Source organism: Eptesicus fuscus, chromosome 2, assembly GCF_027574615.1.
Source record: "Eptesicus fuscus isolate TK198812 chromosome 2, DD_ASM_mEF_20220401, whole genome shotgun sequence".
In the NCBI taxonomy this organism is placed as follows: domain Eukaryota; kingdom Metazoa; phylum Chordata; class Mammalia; order Chiroptera; family Vespertilionidae; genus Eptesicus; species Eptesicus fuscus.
The window spans coordinates 76905809-76923579 of record NC_072474.1 but is presented as its reverse complement, the minus strand read 5'-3'; the positions used below and the strand labels follow the sequence as shown (position 1 = coordinate 76923579).

The 17771-nt window shown below is 44.5% G+C and overlaps 1 protein-coding gene across 4 annotated transcripts in view; it reads right to left on the bottom strand.

Annotated features, from left to right (window-relative positions):
• EPHA5 (EPH receptor A5) overlaps window positions 1-17771 on the bottom strand; it is a 339786-nt gene that overhangs the window by 295171 nt on the left and 26844 nt on the right. For all 4 annotated transcript variants that reach the window (XM_054728753.1, XM_054728760.1, XM_054728756.1 and 1 more), the window contains exon 2: window positions 13182-13246. In XM_054728753.1, the coding sequence (XP_054584728.1) occupies window positions 13182-13246 (65 nt within the window). The remainder of the gene's footprint in view (window positions 1-13181; window positions 13247-17771) is intronic.

Sequence of the window (17771 nt, the reverse complement as noted above, 5' to 3'; positions counted from 1 at the left end):
GCATATAACTTGGAGAGCAGAGAATATTTTTTTGAAGGAAAAGGATTTTAGGCCCAGATTTCACATGGACTATATTATTTGGCAGATAAACATCTAGACAGAGACCCAGACATCCCCATATATTTAATGAGGAAGAGGGAAATATTAGAAACCAATATGAAACAGGTGGGAATTATTTGGGAAATGGTCGTTTGATACAAGTGTATACACAGGTGTGGCACATGATAGGCGAGGTGACAGTAACTGGTATCTGACTCTTTGATGACAGTAACTTGCATATGACTCTTGGTTCACATTTACATTCCCTGTTACTCATATGGACCAATGAGAAAAAGCCATTAAAAAAGGAACAGATCATAAGAATCAAGTGTTTGTGCGGAAAGCTAGACAAGGTGATGAATAGGAATAACAAGGCTGTACACCTTGCAATCTGGAGGGGGAAAGTAGGCAGTGATAGGGATGGAGGGGAAAAGCAGTATGATCTTCCGCCAGGGGGGAACAGAGTCAGTCCTGGAGCCATACTTTTCTAAAGGACTAGAACTGAAATTGCCATCTGAAGGATGGAGCCTTGAGTAACTCAATTGCAGTTAGGTAAGGAGAAAGGATTAACAAAGAATTAATGGGTAAAGGTCATTTTCCAGTTTACATTAGTAAGTTTCCCTATAATGTGGGGAAAGTGTTTGAAAAGCATTATTTTTTAGTGACTTTGAATATATAAATAGAGTAATAAACAACACTTGCATATCTCAATCCTACTCTGCAGGAATACACTGTGACTATTGCTAAGTCATTCAATATTATTGCAAATATAAAAGAATAAATACAACATCTGTCTCATATGCCAAAGCAAAGCCAGATATTTTAGAGAACTTTCTTCATAATTGCTAAGTTTCCATGTAGGAAATCTAAGTGCAAAATTGTTCTTGTTCTAAACTTCAGTGTATGCTTAATGACTATCTTGAATTCCTTAAATTATTTATCTTAATTACCTCACGGGTTGTGTGTGCTTTTTGTTTTTCTAAAAAATAATGAATACAAAGCTACTTGGGAACAGAATTGTTCTTCATTATACTGGCATTTGCATTATCCTACCTTATAATAGAGAAACATGCAAATTGACCGCACCTCCGCTATGCCCATGATTGGGCCTCCGAGAGGCTGGGGGCGGGACTCCAGGTGGCCTTTCCGGCTGTTGAGAAGACCAAGATGGCGGCGCCCACTCCTCTTAGTTCCCGGGGTCCTCCGCATGATCCAGGCTGCGATTGCCACCCGGGGGGGCGTGGCCGGGCCCAGCAGGGCTCTCAGCAGGTGATCCAGGCGGCCATCGCCACCCGGGGGCGTGGCCGGCACAGCATGGCGCTCCCGCGGTGATCCAGGCGGCCATCGCCACCCGGGGGTCATGGCCGGGCACAACCGGGCGCTCCGCGGGTGATCCAGGCAGCGATCGCCACCCGGGGGGCCGTGTCCGGGCACAGCATGGCGCTCCCGCGGTGATCCAGGCGGCGATCGCCACCCGGGGGGGCGTGGCCGGGCACAGCATGGCGCTCCCTGGGTGATCCAGGCGGCAATCGCCACCCGGGGGTCGGGCCCAGCCGGGCGCTCCGAGGGTGATCCAGGCGGCGATCGCCACCCGAGGGGGCGTGCCCGGGCACAGCATGGCGCTCAGAGGGTGATCCAGGCGGCGATCGCCACCCCGGGGGGCGTGGCCGGGCACAGCATGGCGCTCCCTGGGTGATCCAGGCGGCGATCGCCACCCGGGGGTCGTGGCCGGGCCCAGCCGGGCGCTCCGAGGGTGATCCAGGCGGCGATCGCCACCCGAGGGGGCGTGCCCGGGCACAGCATGGCGCTCAGAGGGTGATCCAGGCGGCGATCGCCACCCGGGGGGGCGTGGCCGGGCACAGCATGGCGCTCCGTGGGTGATCCAGGCGGCGATCGCCACCCGGGGGGGCGTGGCCGGGCACAGCATGGCGCTCCGTGGGTGATCCAGGCGGCGATCGCCACCCGGGGGGGCGTGGCCGGGCACAGCATGGCGCTCCGTGGGTGATCCAGGCGGCGATCGCCACCCGGGGGGGCGTGGCCGGGCACTGCATGGCGCTCCCGCGGTGAATCAGGCGGCGATCGCCACCCCGGTGGGCGTGGCCGGGCACAGCATGGCGCTCCCGCGGTGAATCAGGCAGCGATCGCCACCGCGGGGGGCGTGGCCGGGCACAGCATGGCGCTCCCGCGGTGATCCAGGCGGCGATCGCCACCGGGGGGGCGTGGCCGGGCACAGCATGGCGCTCCGAGGGTGATCCAGGCGGCGATCGCCACCCGGGGGGGCGTGGCCGGGCACAGCATGGCGCTCCGCGGGTGATCCAGGCGGCCATCGCCACCCGGGGGGGCGTGACCGGGCACAGCATGGCGCTCCGCGGGTGATCCAGGCGGCCATCACCACCCGGGGGGGCGTGGCCGGGCACAGCATGGCGCTCCCGCGGTGATCCAGCCAGCGATCACCACCCGGGGGGGCGTGGCCGGCACAGCATGGCGCTCCCGCGGTGATCCAGGCGGCGATCGCCACCCGGGGGGGCGTGGCTGGGCACAGCATGGCGCTCCCGCGGTGATCCAGGCGGCGATCGCCACCCGGGGGTCGTGGCCGGGCACAGCCGGCGGGTGATCCAGGTGGCGATCGCCACCCGGGGGGTCGTGGCCGGGCACAGCCGGCGGGTGATCCAGGCGGCGATCGCCACCGGGGGTCGTGGCCGGGCACAACCGGGCGCTCCGGGGGTGATCCAGGCGGCGATAGCCACCCGGGGGGCGTGGCCGGGCACAGCATGGCGCTCCGTGGGTGATCCAGGCGGCAATCGCCACCTGGGGGGCGTGGGCCGGCACAGCCTGGCGCTCCGTGGGTGATCCAGGCGGCGATCGCCACCTGGGGGGCGTGGGCCGGCACAGCCTGGCGCTCCGTGGGTGATCCAGGCGGCGATCGCCACCCAGGGGGCGTGGCCGGGCACAGCATGGCACTCCCGCGGTGAATCAGGCGGCGATCGCCACCCCGGGGGGCGTGGCCGGGCACAGCATGGCGCTCCGTGGGTGATCCAGGCGGCGATCGCCACCGGGGGGGCGTGGCCGGGCACAGCATGGCGCTCCCGCGGTGATCCAGGCGGCGATCGCCACCCAGGGGGCGTGGCCGGGCACAGCATGGCACTCCCGCGGTGATCCAGGCGGCGATCGCCACCCGGGGGGGCGTGGCCGGGCACAGCATGGCGCTCCGTGGGTGATCCAGGCGGCGATCGCCACGGGGGGGGGCGTGGCCGGGCACAGCAGGGCGCTCCCGCGGTGAATCAGGCGGCGATCGCCACCCCGGGGGGCGTGGCCGGGCACAGCATGGCGCTCCGTGGGTGATCCAGGCGGCGATCGCCACGGGGGGGGGCGTGGCCGGGCACAGCAGGGCGCTCCGCGGGTGATCCAGGCGGCAATCGCCACCCAGGGGGCGTGGCCGGGCACAGCATGGCACTCCCTCGGTGATCCAGGGGGCGATCGCCACCCGGGGGGGCGTGGCCGGGCCCAGCCGGCGGGTGATCCAGGCGGCGATCGCCACGGGGGGGGGGGGGGCGTGGCCGGCACAGCATGGCGCTCCCGCGGTGATCCAGGCGGCGATCGCCACCCGGGGGTCATGGCCGGGCACAACCGGGCGCTCCGCGGGTGATCCAGGCGGCGATCGCCACCCGGGGGGGCGTGGCCGGGCACAGCCGGGCTCTCCGCTGGTGATCCAGGCGGCGATCGCCACCGGGGGGGCGTGGCCGGGCACAACCGGGCGCTCCGTGGGTGATCCAGGAGGCGATCGCCACCCGGGGGTCGTGGCCGGGCCCAGCCGGGCGCTCCGAGGGTGATCCAGGCGGAGATCGCCACCCGGGGGGGCGTGTCCGGGCACAGCCGGGCGCTCCGAGGGTGATCCAGGCGGAGATCGCCACCCGGGGGGGCGTGTCCGGGCACAGCATGGTGCTCCCGCGGTGATCCAGGCGGCGATCGCCACCGGGGGGGCGTGGCCGGGCACAGGTTGGCGCTCCCGCGGTGAATCAGGCGGCGATCGCCACCCCGGGGGGCGTGGCCGGGCGCAGCCTGGCGCTCCGTGGGTGATCCAGGCGGCGATCGCCACCCGGGGGGCCGTGGCCGGGCACAGCATGGCGCTCCGTGGGTGATCCAGGCGGCGATCGCCACCCGGGGGGCCGTGGCCGGGCACAGCATGGCGCTCCCGCGGTGATCCAGCCAGCGATCGCCACGGGGGGGGCGTGGCCGGGCACAGCAGGGCACTCCGCGGGTGATCCAGGCGGCAATCGCCACCTGGGGGGCGTGGGCCGGCACAGCCTGGCGCTCCGTGGGTGATCCAGGCGGCGATCGCCACCCAGGGGGCGTGGCCGGGCACAGCATGGCGCTCCCCCGGTGATCCAGGCGGCGATCGCCACCCGGGGGTCATGGCCGGGCACAACCGGGCGCTCCGCGGGTGATCCAGGCGGCCATCGCCACCCGGGGGGGCGTGGCCGGGCCTAGCCGGGCGCTCCGTGGGTGATCCAGGCCACCATCGCCACGGGGGGAGTGGCATGACTTGCCCAGCCGCTCCCAGGGTTCCTGGGAACATTGCAGGCATGTGGTTGCTGATTCCCAGACCAGGCCTGTGGCCACAGATTCATAGCTTTGCAGAGACCTAGGGCAGGGATCTGCTTTATCTGCAGAGAGACAGAGGTTCTGCAGTGCCCCCAAGACGTGGGTGGGCCCAGCCAGGGATCAAGGGGCATGGAAGGACTCCTGGCCGAGGGGCAAGGACCCTCACCCCTGAGGCGGGGGTTGAGGGGTGGAGCCACCTCAGTGAAGGGGTGCTGCACTGCAGGGTACTGGACTGACTGACGTGATTCAGAGAAGCTCCCAGTGCTAATGGGCCTCGCTCAGGTGGCCTTCACACTTCAGAGGCAGTGACTCCTGCTCCTGCCTTCACCCAAAAGCAAGCTCGCTACACCCTGCCCCATAGCAGAGCATGCCTAGGCAGTGAGTGGGAAGCCTTCCACCTGCTTCGGAGAAGGGGGGGCAGTAAAGAATGGGGGGAGAGGAAAGAATGTGGAGCATCCGCAATGAAGAGGTGCTTGAGAAAGAGGCTGGGACGCCTGACTGGAAGGTTTGTTCTGTTTGCTGGGCCGCTGCCCCTTCGGAAGCGCAAAGAGCATGGCTCTGAGGGCTTCCTGTGTGCTCTGAGGGCTTCCTGAGTCAAGTTCCACAGCCAACTGGAATTGGCCTCAGTTTCCTGGTCTGTAAAATGGATGAAGCGTGTCCCAGTGCCTTCACTGAGCTTTGATGGCCAATTGAGATACTATATAAAGAATATGAGGGAAGAAGTGAGAAAGAAAAGTAAGGACAAAAAAACACAAAAGAAAGATTGAAAGGAACCTGTAAACCCATTGTCACTTAAATAGGGAATATAGTCAGTAGTGTTGTAATGATGGTATGATGCCAGGTGGGTACTAGAAATATCGGGGAACACTTTGTAAAGTATATGATTGTCTAACCACTATTCTGTAACTAATATAAAACCTGAAACCAATACAAAATAATGTTGAATGTAAAGAAATGAAAATTGGAGTGAAATTTTTATGAATTTCAAAGATTAAATAAAAGCTGTAAAGGAAGGAAGGGGAGAATAAAAAGTGTTTTTCATTTTGCCACTTCATTAAAAAGACAGTTGTCTTTATGTGGTGCTTTTATGCTTTTCTAAGTCATTATCTCATTTTAATTTCCGGGCAACTTAAATACAAGGTAAGTATTCCCTCCACTATTTAAAGAAAGGAAATCTTGGTGTCTGGTCCTAATGATTCAATCGTCAAGCCCTTATTGTAAAGCAGGGTTAGTAAAATGTTCTGTGCAGGGTCATATCTATACTAATAAAAGCCTTGGGGGTGATCAGGCCAGCAGGGGAGGGTATTTGGGGGCAATCAGGCCCGCAGAGGAGCAGTTAGGGGTCAATCAGGCCAGCAAGGAAGCAGTTAGGGGGCAATCAGGCAGGTAGGTGAGCGGTGAGGAGCCAGCAGTCCCGGATTGTGAGAAGGATGTCCAACTGCAGGATTAGGCCCGATTCCAGGAATCGGGCCTAATCCTGCAGTTGGACATCCCCCGAGGGGTCCCATATTAGAGAGGGTGCAAGCTGGGCTGAGGGACACCCTCCCCAGTGCACGAATTTCGTGCACCGGGCCTCTAGTATAGTATAATATCCATCCCCTTTAGAATAATTTTCTATCACTGTCCAAATAAAAAGCTTTTCTATATCCACTGATATGTTCTTTTTTTACCCACTTCAGCATTACTTTAATCTTTATTAGCCTCTCCATGCTCAGTGTGGGCCTCAATGCTTGTCATTATCTTTCCTCTCCTTCAACAGAAAGCAAAGCCAAAATAAGGTTCTGGCAGAACTCAGCATGATCACAACCAAAATTCGAAATCAGCAGTTTTCTAAAAGTTCTCCTCAGCCTTTGCCTTCAATTTTGGGAAGAAAGAACCATATACAAAACTTCCACACACACTTTGGCCAAAATCTGAGTATCAGAAAGAACATCCAGTTTATCTATCTGAATTCAAGAGAGCCCACATAATGTCCTCACAGTCCATGTTGAATAATCTAAACCTGAGTTATTTTCAACTTCAAAAGTGAATACACAGGTTCTCTGTCTCAAAGAAATCATAAAATAGAACAAAGTGACAATAAAGCAAGAAACACCATCGGCTCCTGTTTTCAAATACCTTCTATGCAGAACTATTGCTTGTTCTTTCTCCTCCCCCTCCCCCACCCCGCCGCAAGGCAGAAAGCAGGTTACTTACTCTGTCTCCATTTTAGTACAAATATGTTTTAAGTCAATATTGGAATCTCTCTCAAATGAATAAATTATCATGAGTGATTCCAATAGCCTAAGACCAGCATAATAAGATATCTCAAAATAATGTTTATCCTCTGTGGCTCGACAAAGGTAATAGAGCAAAATTAAAGCAGAACTTGCAATACAACTCTTAGGTGATGCCCAGGGGAGTGTGGTGGCCCGCCCATTGTGCGCTACAGGAAATACAGAGAACTCAGTAGGGAAAAGGCCACTTCTACCAAAGCAAAGGAAGCAGGTGTATCTTGTGATCATTTGTAACAACAACCTATGGAAAAAAAAGAGCAATAGCGGAATTTCTAAAACCTAAGAACGTAATCTGCTCCTAACAAAACCATAACCATGAATTTTATTCTCATAAGAAGAAGCCTGGAAAACACTTGATAAAAATGTCCAGGAAACAAGGCTGTTTATATCCATGCTTAGACTATATAGATTAATCAATATTAAATGTTCCACATGATGACTGAAATAACTCTAATGTAATTAGAAGGAAGCAAAACACATGTTCAGGGTGTGAGCAAATAGGCTGGTAGAGCTATGGAAAAAGAGGTTGACAGTTTAATGGGAGAAAAAAAAAAGAGGAAAGTCTAAGTGAGAAAATACTTATTTTAGAAAAAGTCTATTGGGTCTACCTTTATTCAGGCAGATGATTCAATCAAAATTCAAACTAATGCATTGCTATGAGGTTTGTTCATGTGTTCTAAAAACTTCCATAATTTTAATTGAAATGGGATTTACATGCCATATAAATTTTACCTTTAAGGAAAATACTTATGACCTTATAGGTTTTGCTTATCTTTTTCTAAAGTCTAGACATGGAGTTTGCTACTAAACAATTGTCATTTAATAGGAAAGTGGAGAATTGCAGAAATGGAGTGCTTATGGTTATGGGATAGTGCTACTTTCAAAAATCCCACAATAGGGTATAAAAAATAGAGAGATAGTCTATGACAAATACATATGCTCTATTAAACAAACATACAAAAAAAAAAAAAAAGATATGGAGGAACCTTAAATGCCTGTTGCTAAGTGAAGAAAGCCAATCTGAAAAGGCTAATACTGTGATTACAACTACTTGACATTCTGGAGGCGGAAAAAAAGGGGACAATAAAAAGCTCAGTATTTGCCAGGGATCAGAGAGGAAGGAGGGAAGAAGGAGGCAAGGGATAAATAGGTGGGCCATACGGGATTTTAGGGCCATGAAACTGTTCTGTATTATGCTATAATAATAAGAATGTACAACAGAAAGAGAACTCTTATATAAGGCATTTAATTAAACTGATGTATCCATATTGGTTTGTCCATCATAATAACTGTATCACACTACTACAATATGTTAATAATGTGAAAACAGCCCTAACCGGTTTGGCTCAGTGGATAGAGCGTCGGCCTGTGGACTGAAGGGTCCCGGGTTCGATTCCAGTCAAGGGCATGTACCTTGGTTGCGGGCACATCCCCAGTAGGGTGTGTGTAGGAGGCAGCTGATCGATGTTTCTCTCTCATCGATGTTTCTAACTCTCTCTCCCTCTCCCTTCCTCTCTGTAAAAAATCAATAAAATATATTTAAAAAAGAAAAAGAAAACAAAGTGAGGAGTATATTGAAGTGGTATATAGGAACTCTTCATACTCAAGGCTCATTATTCTATGAAGCTAAAATGTCTCTAAAAACTAAAGCCTATTAATTTAAAAAGTATGGCTCCAAAATTTACGAGTATTTTAAAGTGAAATCTTATATGAAACATAAAAAATAGATGACAATAGAGTCCATCACAAAAATCAATGAAATCTCAATGCCTCTTTATTTAGTATTTAGCTCCATTCTTCAGAATCACTATCACTGTTAAAATCATGTCCTATTGAGCTGAGGCTGGAAAAGTTTGAGAACTTCAATATAAATTATTTTTAAAAGGTTCTCTGAAGGGAAAAAATATTTACTCAAATAAATAGGGAAATTTAGAACTGAGGATAACTATGCATATTTTACATCAATTTTCAAGGCATTAGTCTATGTTTTGCTTGTTTTTGTTACTGTTTAAAATTAAAGACAAGTTATGCAAAAAAAGGAAAAGAAAAAAATATTTACAATCCTCTTCTCAATCTCATGCAAAGTGAGATTAGAGAATCTACTCCCACATTTGGAAGTTCAGGTATGAAATCTCTCAAAGTCTACTTATTTCAGGTAATAGTCAAATGCTGAAGACATAGCTGAGTGATTGTTACTTTTAACTACCAAAATGTTGATTTCTGGCTATATTTGGGAACAGAAATATAGAAGCAGCTTTTTTTATCAATCATCATCTTTTCTATTTCTTTAGTGGTTTAAGAATCCCATAGTGCATTCAAATTCATTTTCTTATTTTATCCTAAAAACGACAATGCTGGATAGATGATATAATAGCCACCCATCCCACTTAACAGATAGGAAAGCTGAGATGCACAGAGGAGGTCACAAAAATTACAGATATAGCATGGTGTCAATTCATCCTTGTAATTATTTATCTGTCAATCTATTTACCTAATTATATAGTTAGCTAATATATACACGCACTATAAGAATTGTAACATATATTTGAGCATGTATGTGCTATATATTTCTTTCAAATATTAATGATCTAGCAATGAATAGAATGAGACCCATTCTGGCTCATTGAAAACTTTTTTCAGGTGAATTTCTCTTCTACACCAATTCCTCTTTTATGTAAACCAGAAATCTGGGCACATTCCAGAACCTGGCCATGTCTCTGGAGACCTAGCCATTCAGAGGAGCTCTCCTCTGGTTTAAAATAATCAGTATCCTGGAAGTCCTGGGTTTGAAATGGACTCAGCCTCTTACCAGCTGCATAACCTTGGGCAAGTCACCCTTACAGAGCCTCATTTTCCTCTTCTACAAAAACAACATGAAGTTTCTCTTTTTACATTGTCATCGTTAGTACTCATTGGAATTAATGTACATGAGAGAGCATTGTTTTTCATGGCAAGATAACGAGAAACAGTGATAGGACACAACATGTGTCAAATACAATAGAGTACATGTGCTCTTTCCAGTTGTGTCACAAACTACCTGAGTGACTATGAATAAACACTACCTCCTATCTGCCACTTTTGTACATCCTATATAATAAAAGGCTAATATGCAAATTGACTAAATGGCAGAACATCTAGTCGCTATAATGCACACTGATCACCAGAGGGCAGATACTCAATGCAGAAGCTGCCCCCTGGTGGTCAGTGCGCTCCCACAGGGGGAGTGCCACTCAGCCAGAAGCCCTGAGTCGGGCTCATGGCTGGCAAGCACAGTGGCAGTGGTGGGAGCCTCTCCTGCCTCCATGGCAGTGCTAAGGATGTCTGTCTGCCGGCTTAGGCCCACTCACCCCAGGGAATGGGCCTAAGTGTCAGTCGTACATCCCCTGAGGGCTCCCTGTCTGCGAGAGGGCACAGGCCAGGCTGACGGACCCCCTCTCCCCCTAAGTGCATGAATTTCATGCACCGGGCCTCTAGTATATAGAGAAAAAAGGCCTATAGAGAACTTCATCTACCACATTGCTCTAGCATTATGATTACTTGTTTTCAAAATAATGCTGCCTCAAGCTCCAGACTGTCAGGAAATTTTGTTTGTTTTCTTTACTGTTGTCACTCCATTGCCTGGAATAGAAACTGGCTCATACCAAGTCCCTGATACATATATGAATGAATAAATGCCCTAAATTTGCATAAAAGTAAACTTTGTTGTAACATAGTACTTCTAGATATGTCCAGAATTAAAAAAAAAAAAAAAGAGTAGAGTTAGACTTCTTACCATGAGGCAGGCGCGCGCGCGCACACACACACACACACACACACACACACACACACACCCCATCTCATCTACTATGGTTAAAAAGCACATGCTAAAGCCCAAATTTAAATGATGTGTCTTAACTCAGGTGAAGTAGTCAAAACAATAAAAATAAAAACTAGAATCTATCTCACCATGTAACAATAAGTGGAATTAAAAAATAAGTCCCTCCTAAAACAACAGAAAATCCTGATGCGTGTGAAATACTAAAAATTGACTCCACAAATATGCCAACATTACAAACTGCAGCTTAAATGGAGAGCATCAGGCAGAAATTGAATCAAACAGGAGAAATTGCTTACTCTCTTAGAAAGCAGCCTTTTCTCAGCTCTGGGCTGTGGAGATTATAACAGGCTGCTAACTCTCGTTTTCTGAAACTTCCAACTAAACAGAAAAGCTGGAAATTCACTTTAAATGAACTCTCCCAACCTTTAACTGCTGACAATGAATTCATGTAAATATACTCACAGATCAAATAAACAAACAAACAAAAAACCTGATGGACTGGTGGGTGGATCTCAGTATGAGATAGAAATGCAATAGAAGGTCAAAGGTGAAGGGATTAAAAAAAAAAAGGAAAAAACCCTCATAACCTCATCCCCATTTCCCTATGGAAATGACCATCCACATACAACAGTATGGTCATTAACACAGGGAAATGGAGGTCGGGGGAGACAGGAGAGGGTAAGTGGGGGGTAAATGGTGATGGAAAGAAACATGACTTGGGGTAATGAGCACACAATACAGTATACAGATGATGGATTATAGAAGTGCACACTTTAAACCTATATAACCTTATTAACCAATGTAACCTCAATAAATTCAATAAAAACATGCTAACCCCCCAAATAAAGAGCAAAGAAAGCGTATTTACTGAGTGCCAACACTGTGCCAAGCTCTATTCTCAATCCCACTTATTTAATCTTTATGCAAAACTATAACTCACAATTTATACTCCATTTCATAAATAAAACAAAATAAGTTATCCTACCAAAAAATATTCTAAATTGCCCTATCTGATAATATGGATGGTATGTTGGGTTGAAATTAATTTTTGAAAAGTCTGAGAAAATATTCTCTTTGAATCTAGTTTTGTATTTCTCCTGTTTCCATTCCAGAGTTATTCAGAAAAGGTTTAACTATGGGGGTAAATCTGATGTTGTATTGGCTCTTGCACCTAGAAATTTTGGGAGAAATTTACTCAGTTTTGTATGTGATTTCTGCACCATTGATTTCCTTAAAAATATACAATTTCTTTGTATTAGGAATAGGCTTTTTCCAATCATTTTAACAACATTATATTTTATCTTTCTATTATAATTGAGTTAATACTTCCTGTGTAATACAATAATTTTATGTCACAATATTTTACTTATGATTTCATTTTCCATCTAGTAATAGCTATTAAATACTTTTTAAATGTAATCTATTTATTAAGATCATTAGTATCATAAATACATTAATATGCACATTGTTAGAAAATGGTTTAATTTTCACCCAAAAGACTTTTTTTAAATCCTCAACCAAGGATATGTTTCCACTGGTTTTTTTGTTTTGTTTTGTTTTGTTTTTAAGAGAGAGAGGAAGGGAGAGAGAGAGAAACTTCAACGTACGAGCAAAACATTGATTGGTTGCCTCCCTATCATAGGTACCCTGACAGGGGTTGAACCCACATCCTCGGTATGTGCCCTGAACGAGAATAGAACCTATAACTCTTTGGTGTATGGGACAACACTCCAACCAACCGAGCCACCAGATCAGAGACAAAGACTTTATTTTTAGTGTACACCAGTAAAATAATTTACTAATAAATACAACTGTTATTGTAGAAATGTTCCAATGAAACATTTTTTTTCTGAAAATTTTCAATAAAGAATAATGCAAAAATTAAAAGAAAACCTTTTAATGATTACTGACTTAATAAAAGCAATCCATCCCAGGTCCTCCATGATAGTTTCTAATAATCTGAGAATTTTTTAATCTCAATGAAATTTAAAGGAGTTCCTTATAATATTTTCATTCCTTAATGTAGTGAAGAAACACAAAATAAATTGTTCCCAGTGTTTGAATTGATTTTATTTCCTATTCAATATTCAATATTTCTTATTCAACCAGGCTATGGACAAATCAGCAGCAAACCTTTTTATTTTTTTCAATGCTTGTTTTTTGAAGATAAATCAATTCTATAAGTTTGTTGGTTGCTTTAATCTGAATTTTTAAGGTAACTTCACATTTCTTCACGGAAATACTTAGAGAGGAAAATCATATATTTGTTATTCAGTCATTGAAATCCCTTCCCTATTTGTCTGCTTTTCCAGACAGAGCTGATTTGCCCACTTTCACCCACACATCTCTCCTCTCTTAACAACAAATATGGCCAGTGGATTTTCAATCATATGTGACATTTAACATGATGTCTACTTAAGTTGTAGGAAAATTTCATAAAGGCTTACCCCATTTTTTGGAAAAGCAATCCAACCCAGGTCCCCCATGACAGTACGTGAATCCAATAAATTCACTGAAAGAGAAAGAACACAAAACTGAGTCAAATGTACAAAAATGCATCACTATTTTCAGTATTATTAAAAGTGCATATTGCTACATATCTGAAATTAGATTAAGTATTCATTATGATCAATACAAGAGTTATAATTTAAAGAAAGCATTTCAATGCAAGAAAACAAGTTATTTTGAATTAACATTTAGAGCAAAATTATATAAACAAGTCATTACCCTAAGTGCTTTTTTTGTCAAACAACTATAAAGAAGAATTAAATTAAGAAAGAGAAAATATGAAAAATCCACAGAAAACAGTAAAAACCATGCAGTGATTTTTCAAGCTCTAGGCTCTGGGATTAAGCAACAGCCATAAAATTGTAGCTGAACGTATTGTATTTTCTTCCGGAAAGCTGTTATGAAGCAATTAACAAATAATTTACATTAAACAGCAATAAACTATCCCCAAGCTTGTAACATTTTTGTGATATTAACTGAAATCTGTAATCCAAATTGCAAGTTTAATTAAGAAATAAATCTACACACCCTTAACCAAGCCAAGGAAACTGTAGCAGCTCTCAGGGTTGTTGTTATAGTTATGAGTCCACTGCATTGCCAAGCTATCTTCTACTTATATATGACCACAACCTTCAGTGTGCTTCTTACAGAACTATCAGCTACATTTTTGAAAGACAGACATCAATTATGGCTAGATATCTTAAAATATTTGGGACTCCCAGGTGGAAGTCTGAATATCACCACTGCAAAAGGAAACCCACAGTATTTATACAGATGTGCATCCACATCCCACACACTCACCATGTTTATATTTCAGGAGGTTCATCTACTGTCCCCCCAAGTTATACTAGCTAAAAGAGTACTGTGTTGTCAAAATGCTTTCGACCTGGGTCACAGATCATTAGGTTTCCAACCTATTATGCCTAATCCAAATGGGCCTCCCTATGCAGCTGAAGCACTTTAAAGGAGCATGACATGTGGATCCAAAAGGAAAACAACTATGTTATCCCAGTCAGAGGTATGGAGCATCCTTAAACTAAAATCAAGAGCCAGTATCTTGAAATGCCAGTAATTAAAAAAAAAAATGATTCTGCCCAACCGAAGTGGTTCAGTGGTTGAATATTGACCTATGAACCAGGAGGTCATGGTTCGATTCCCAGTCAGGGCACATGCAGGTTGCAGGTTTAATCCCCAGTGTGGGGCCTGCAGGAGATAGCTGATCAATGATTCTCTCTCATCATTGATGTTTCTCTCTCTCTCTCCCTCTCCCTTCCTCTCTGAAATCAATAAAAATATATTTAAAAAATGATTCTATGTGCAAGAGTAAAGCCTGGATACTAAAGAAATAATAGTTAATAGGCTGTTATAATATTTCTATAAGAGAATATAAAACAGAATTATTATAACCAAAGAAGTTAAAATCATAATTTAAATAGAAATTTTCTACACACTATATAAAAAGGGTGCATTTAACTCTTACTTTCCATCATTTTATAATATCAAACATATTTATACATTAAGTTAACACTTTATAATATTATTAATATAAATATAAATCAAAAATTTTAAATTTTTATAAAGTAGAAATATACTCAATACACACACACAACATATATATATATACATATATATAATATATGTGTACATTCACTATACTTGCTTATTTTTCTCACGTTCTGAGCTCTTTAACTATAAAAGTTCATATTTATAGAATGGTTGTATCATTTTTAGTCTACCTACATCAACTTGGCTTTAGAGAATAATAAAATAACTTGTGAAATTATTTTTAGAAGAAATTTACCTAACTGAAATTGACATAATTTAAAACTATTGTTTCAAACAGAAACAAAAAAAATCTGTTCCACCTCCCACTGACCTTGCAAATCCTCCAGTCACTCCACTAAATCTAATTTTTCAGTTAGAGCCATACTCTTTTCTTTTTATTCTGCTGTTGGCTTTTCTGATTTCCACAGGAATAAGGGTAGGTTAAACTTAAATGTCCTTGTCCTCATTTGGGCATTTCTAGGACACTTAGGGTTGTGTCTAGACATGACGAAGTACCAGGGTAGTGCTGAACCTAAACCATTATATTTATTCATCTTCATCATTCCTTTAGTTCACCTTTGTTACTGAGCAGCAGAATATCTGTGTAAACTAGATAAAGTAGAGCAAATCGGCAAACTAAAGGCCTTCTGCTATGCTGGCAGTCAAAGTGAACTTAATACCATGGTGGCAAACTGTGTGCATGGGAATTCTAGGAATTCATAACCAGCCTGCATGAGAAGCACAGCATCCCTAGTAGACCTTTTAATAACATGTGGGTCTTGAAATATTCATTTTGCCAACAGAATTCCAGATATTTTTTTTTAGCCTTAGTTACCCTCACTTAAATGAACTTTAATCTAAATTACTATTTTTACTGTTTTTTGGACTAAAATATATGTGTGTGAAAGTAAATGAATGAACTGAAAACATTAGCTTCGTTATTAATACAATTTACTGATAATTTGCAATATTGAAATACATTATTAAATGCATGAAAATAACCACAATAGGAACGTATATTATCTTTCATATGATGATCTTGTCAAAAGGTTTTCTTCAGATAAGATTAGAAGGTTTATAGGAAATATCTGTATGTCACTTCCCACTACTGTCTAAAATTGTTTTCCTCTTGGAAATAGATGATTTCATAAAATTCACAATGCAAAGAAGATATTTATATATACCATTACTAAATTTGAAATTGAGGGGGGGGAGGAAAATTAGATGTTTTAAATAATTACTTGCAGATTTTTATATTATAATTTTGTCCATGAAAATATAGAGCAAATGGGACATGATGCCTCAAGGAAAATAACTAAAATTATGACATATAACAATATATGACCATACTATTTATCTATAGATCACCATATCAATCTCTATATTGATATATATGGGGGGAGGCTTTCTTATACCTCCAAGTTTCGCACATGCTGCTTTCGCTCTCTCAAATGTCTCCCTTTCTGAATTGCTAAATCTTCATTTGTCCTGTAAAACACATTTCAGGAACCACCTTCTCCTGGAAACCATCTCTGATCATCGCTTTCCTACATCTCAGTAAGGTATTCATACTGAATATTCAGTTAGCACCCGTTCTTATCTCCAAAACGCTAAATACACAGAATTGTATTATTTCCTTATAATAACACTATTTTGACTTGTGCCTAGGAACCTAGCCTATGCTTGGAACAGCTAAATAGCCGTTTTGCTTATGAATGAATCACTTGGTCTGTGGGCAGATCTGGAGTGCGTGTCTGCATGAGCACATACCTGTGGTTCTCAACATGGACCTCTGGTAACGTCTGGAGATGCCTTTGATTTTCAAAACTGGAGGATGGGGTGGTGGTAACTTTTTAAGGTACATAATGAAACATTATGCTGTACATTTAAAACTAACATAATATTGTATATGAGCTATGCATTAATAATATATTTTTAAAACTGAAGGGTGGGGGTGTATTTTGCCACTGACGTCTCCTGGGAAGAAGCCAGGCATGCCCTTAAGCATCCCTTAATGCACAGCAAAACTTCCCTCACTTTCAGGAAAGAATTCTGTGGCTCAAATTTCACTAGTGCCAGAGTTGAGAAACCTTGCCACCTACCTATGATGCAGTACTATAAAACCTCTAGTTTCATATATCTTTGTATAGAGCATCAGTATCGTGATCTTCATTAACAAAAGTTAGCATATTTGAAGGCATTCCATAAGAATCAAAATACTACTCCAATTTAAGAAAATAAAACTAATAAATATTGAAGTCTCACTTAGGAAAACAGTATTTTTATAACCGAACTCCTGTCATTTTTTTCATACAACCAATAAAGCTGTTCTCATGTATGTGCTGATAATTCCTCAACATTCATGATAGCACGCATGAAAGAGCACCATGCCACCGATATCGCTGCCTACATTTCACCCACTACTTAAGCTACTTAATAAAACCAGAAGTTTAGGACATATATAAATTTTCAGAAATTGATTGCTCAATTTCATTACCAAATGTATGTATGTAAGTATGTATGTATGTATTTGTTTGTTTGTTTATTTATTTTTATTGAATTTGTTGGGGTGACCTTGGTTAACAAAAATTTATAGTTTGCAGGTGTACAATTCTATTATGTATCATATGCATATTGTACTGTGTGTTTACCACTCCAGGTTAAGTCTCCTTCCATCACCATTTATCCCCCCTTTTCTCCTACCTTCCCCCATTCCGCTTTCCCTCTGCTAACCACCATAGTGTTGTCTGTGTCTGCAAGGTTTTTTATTTCCTTTGCTTAATCCCTTCACCTTTTGCACCCAGCCCCCCAAGCCCTTCCCCTCTGAGAGCTGTCAGTCTGTTCTCTGTATCTATGAGTCTGTTTCTGTCTTGTTTCTTAGTTTATTTTGTTTATTAGATTCCACATATAAGTAAAATCCTATGGTACTTGTCCTTCTCTGACTGGCTTATTTCACTTAGCATAATGCTCTCCAGGTTCATCCA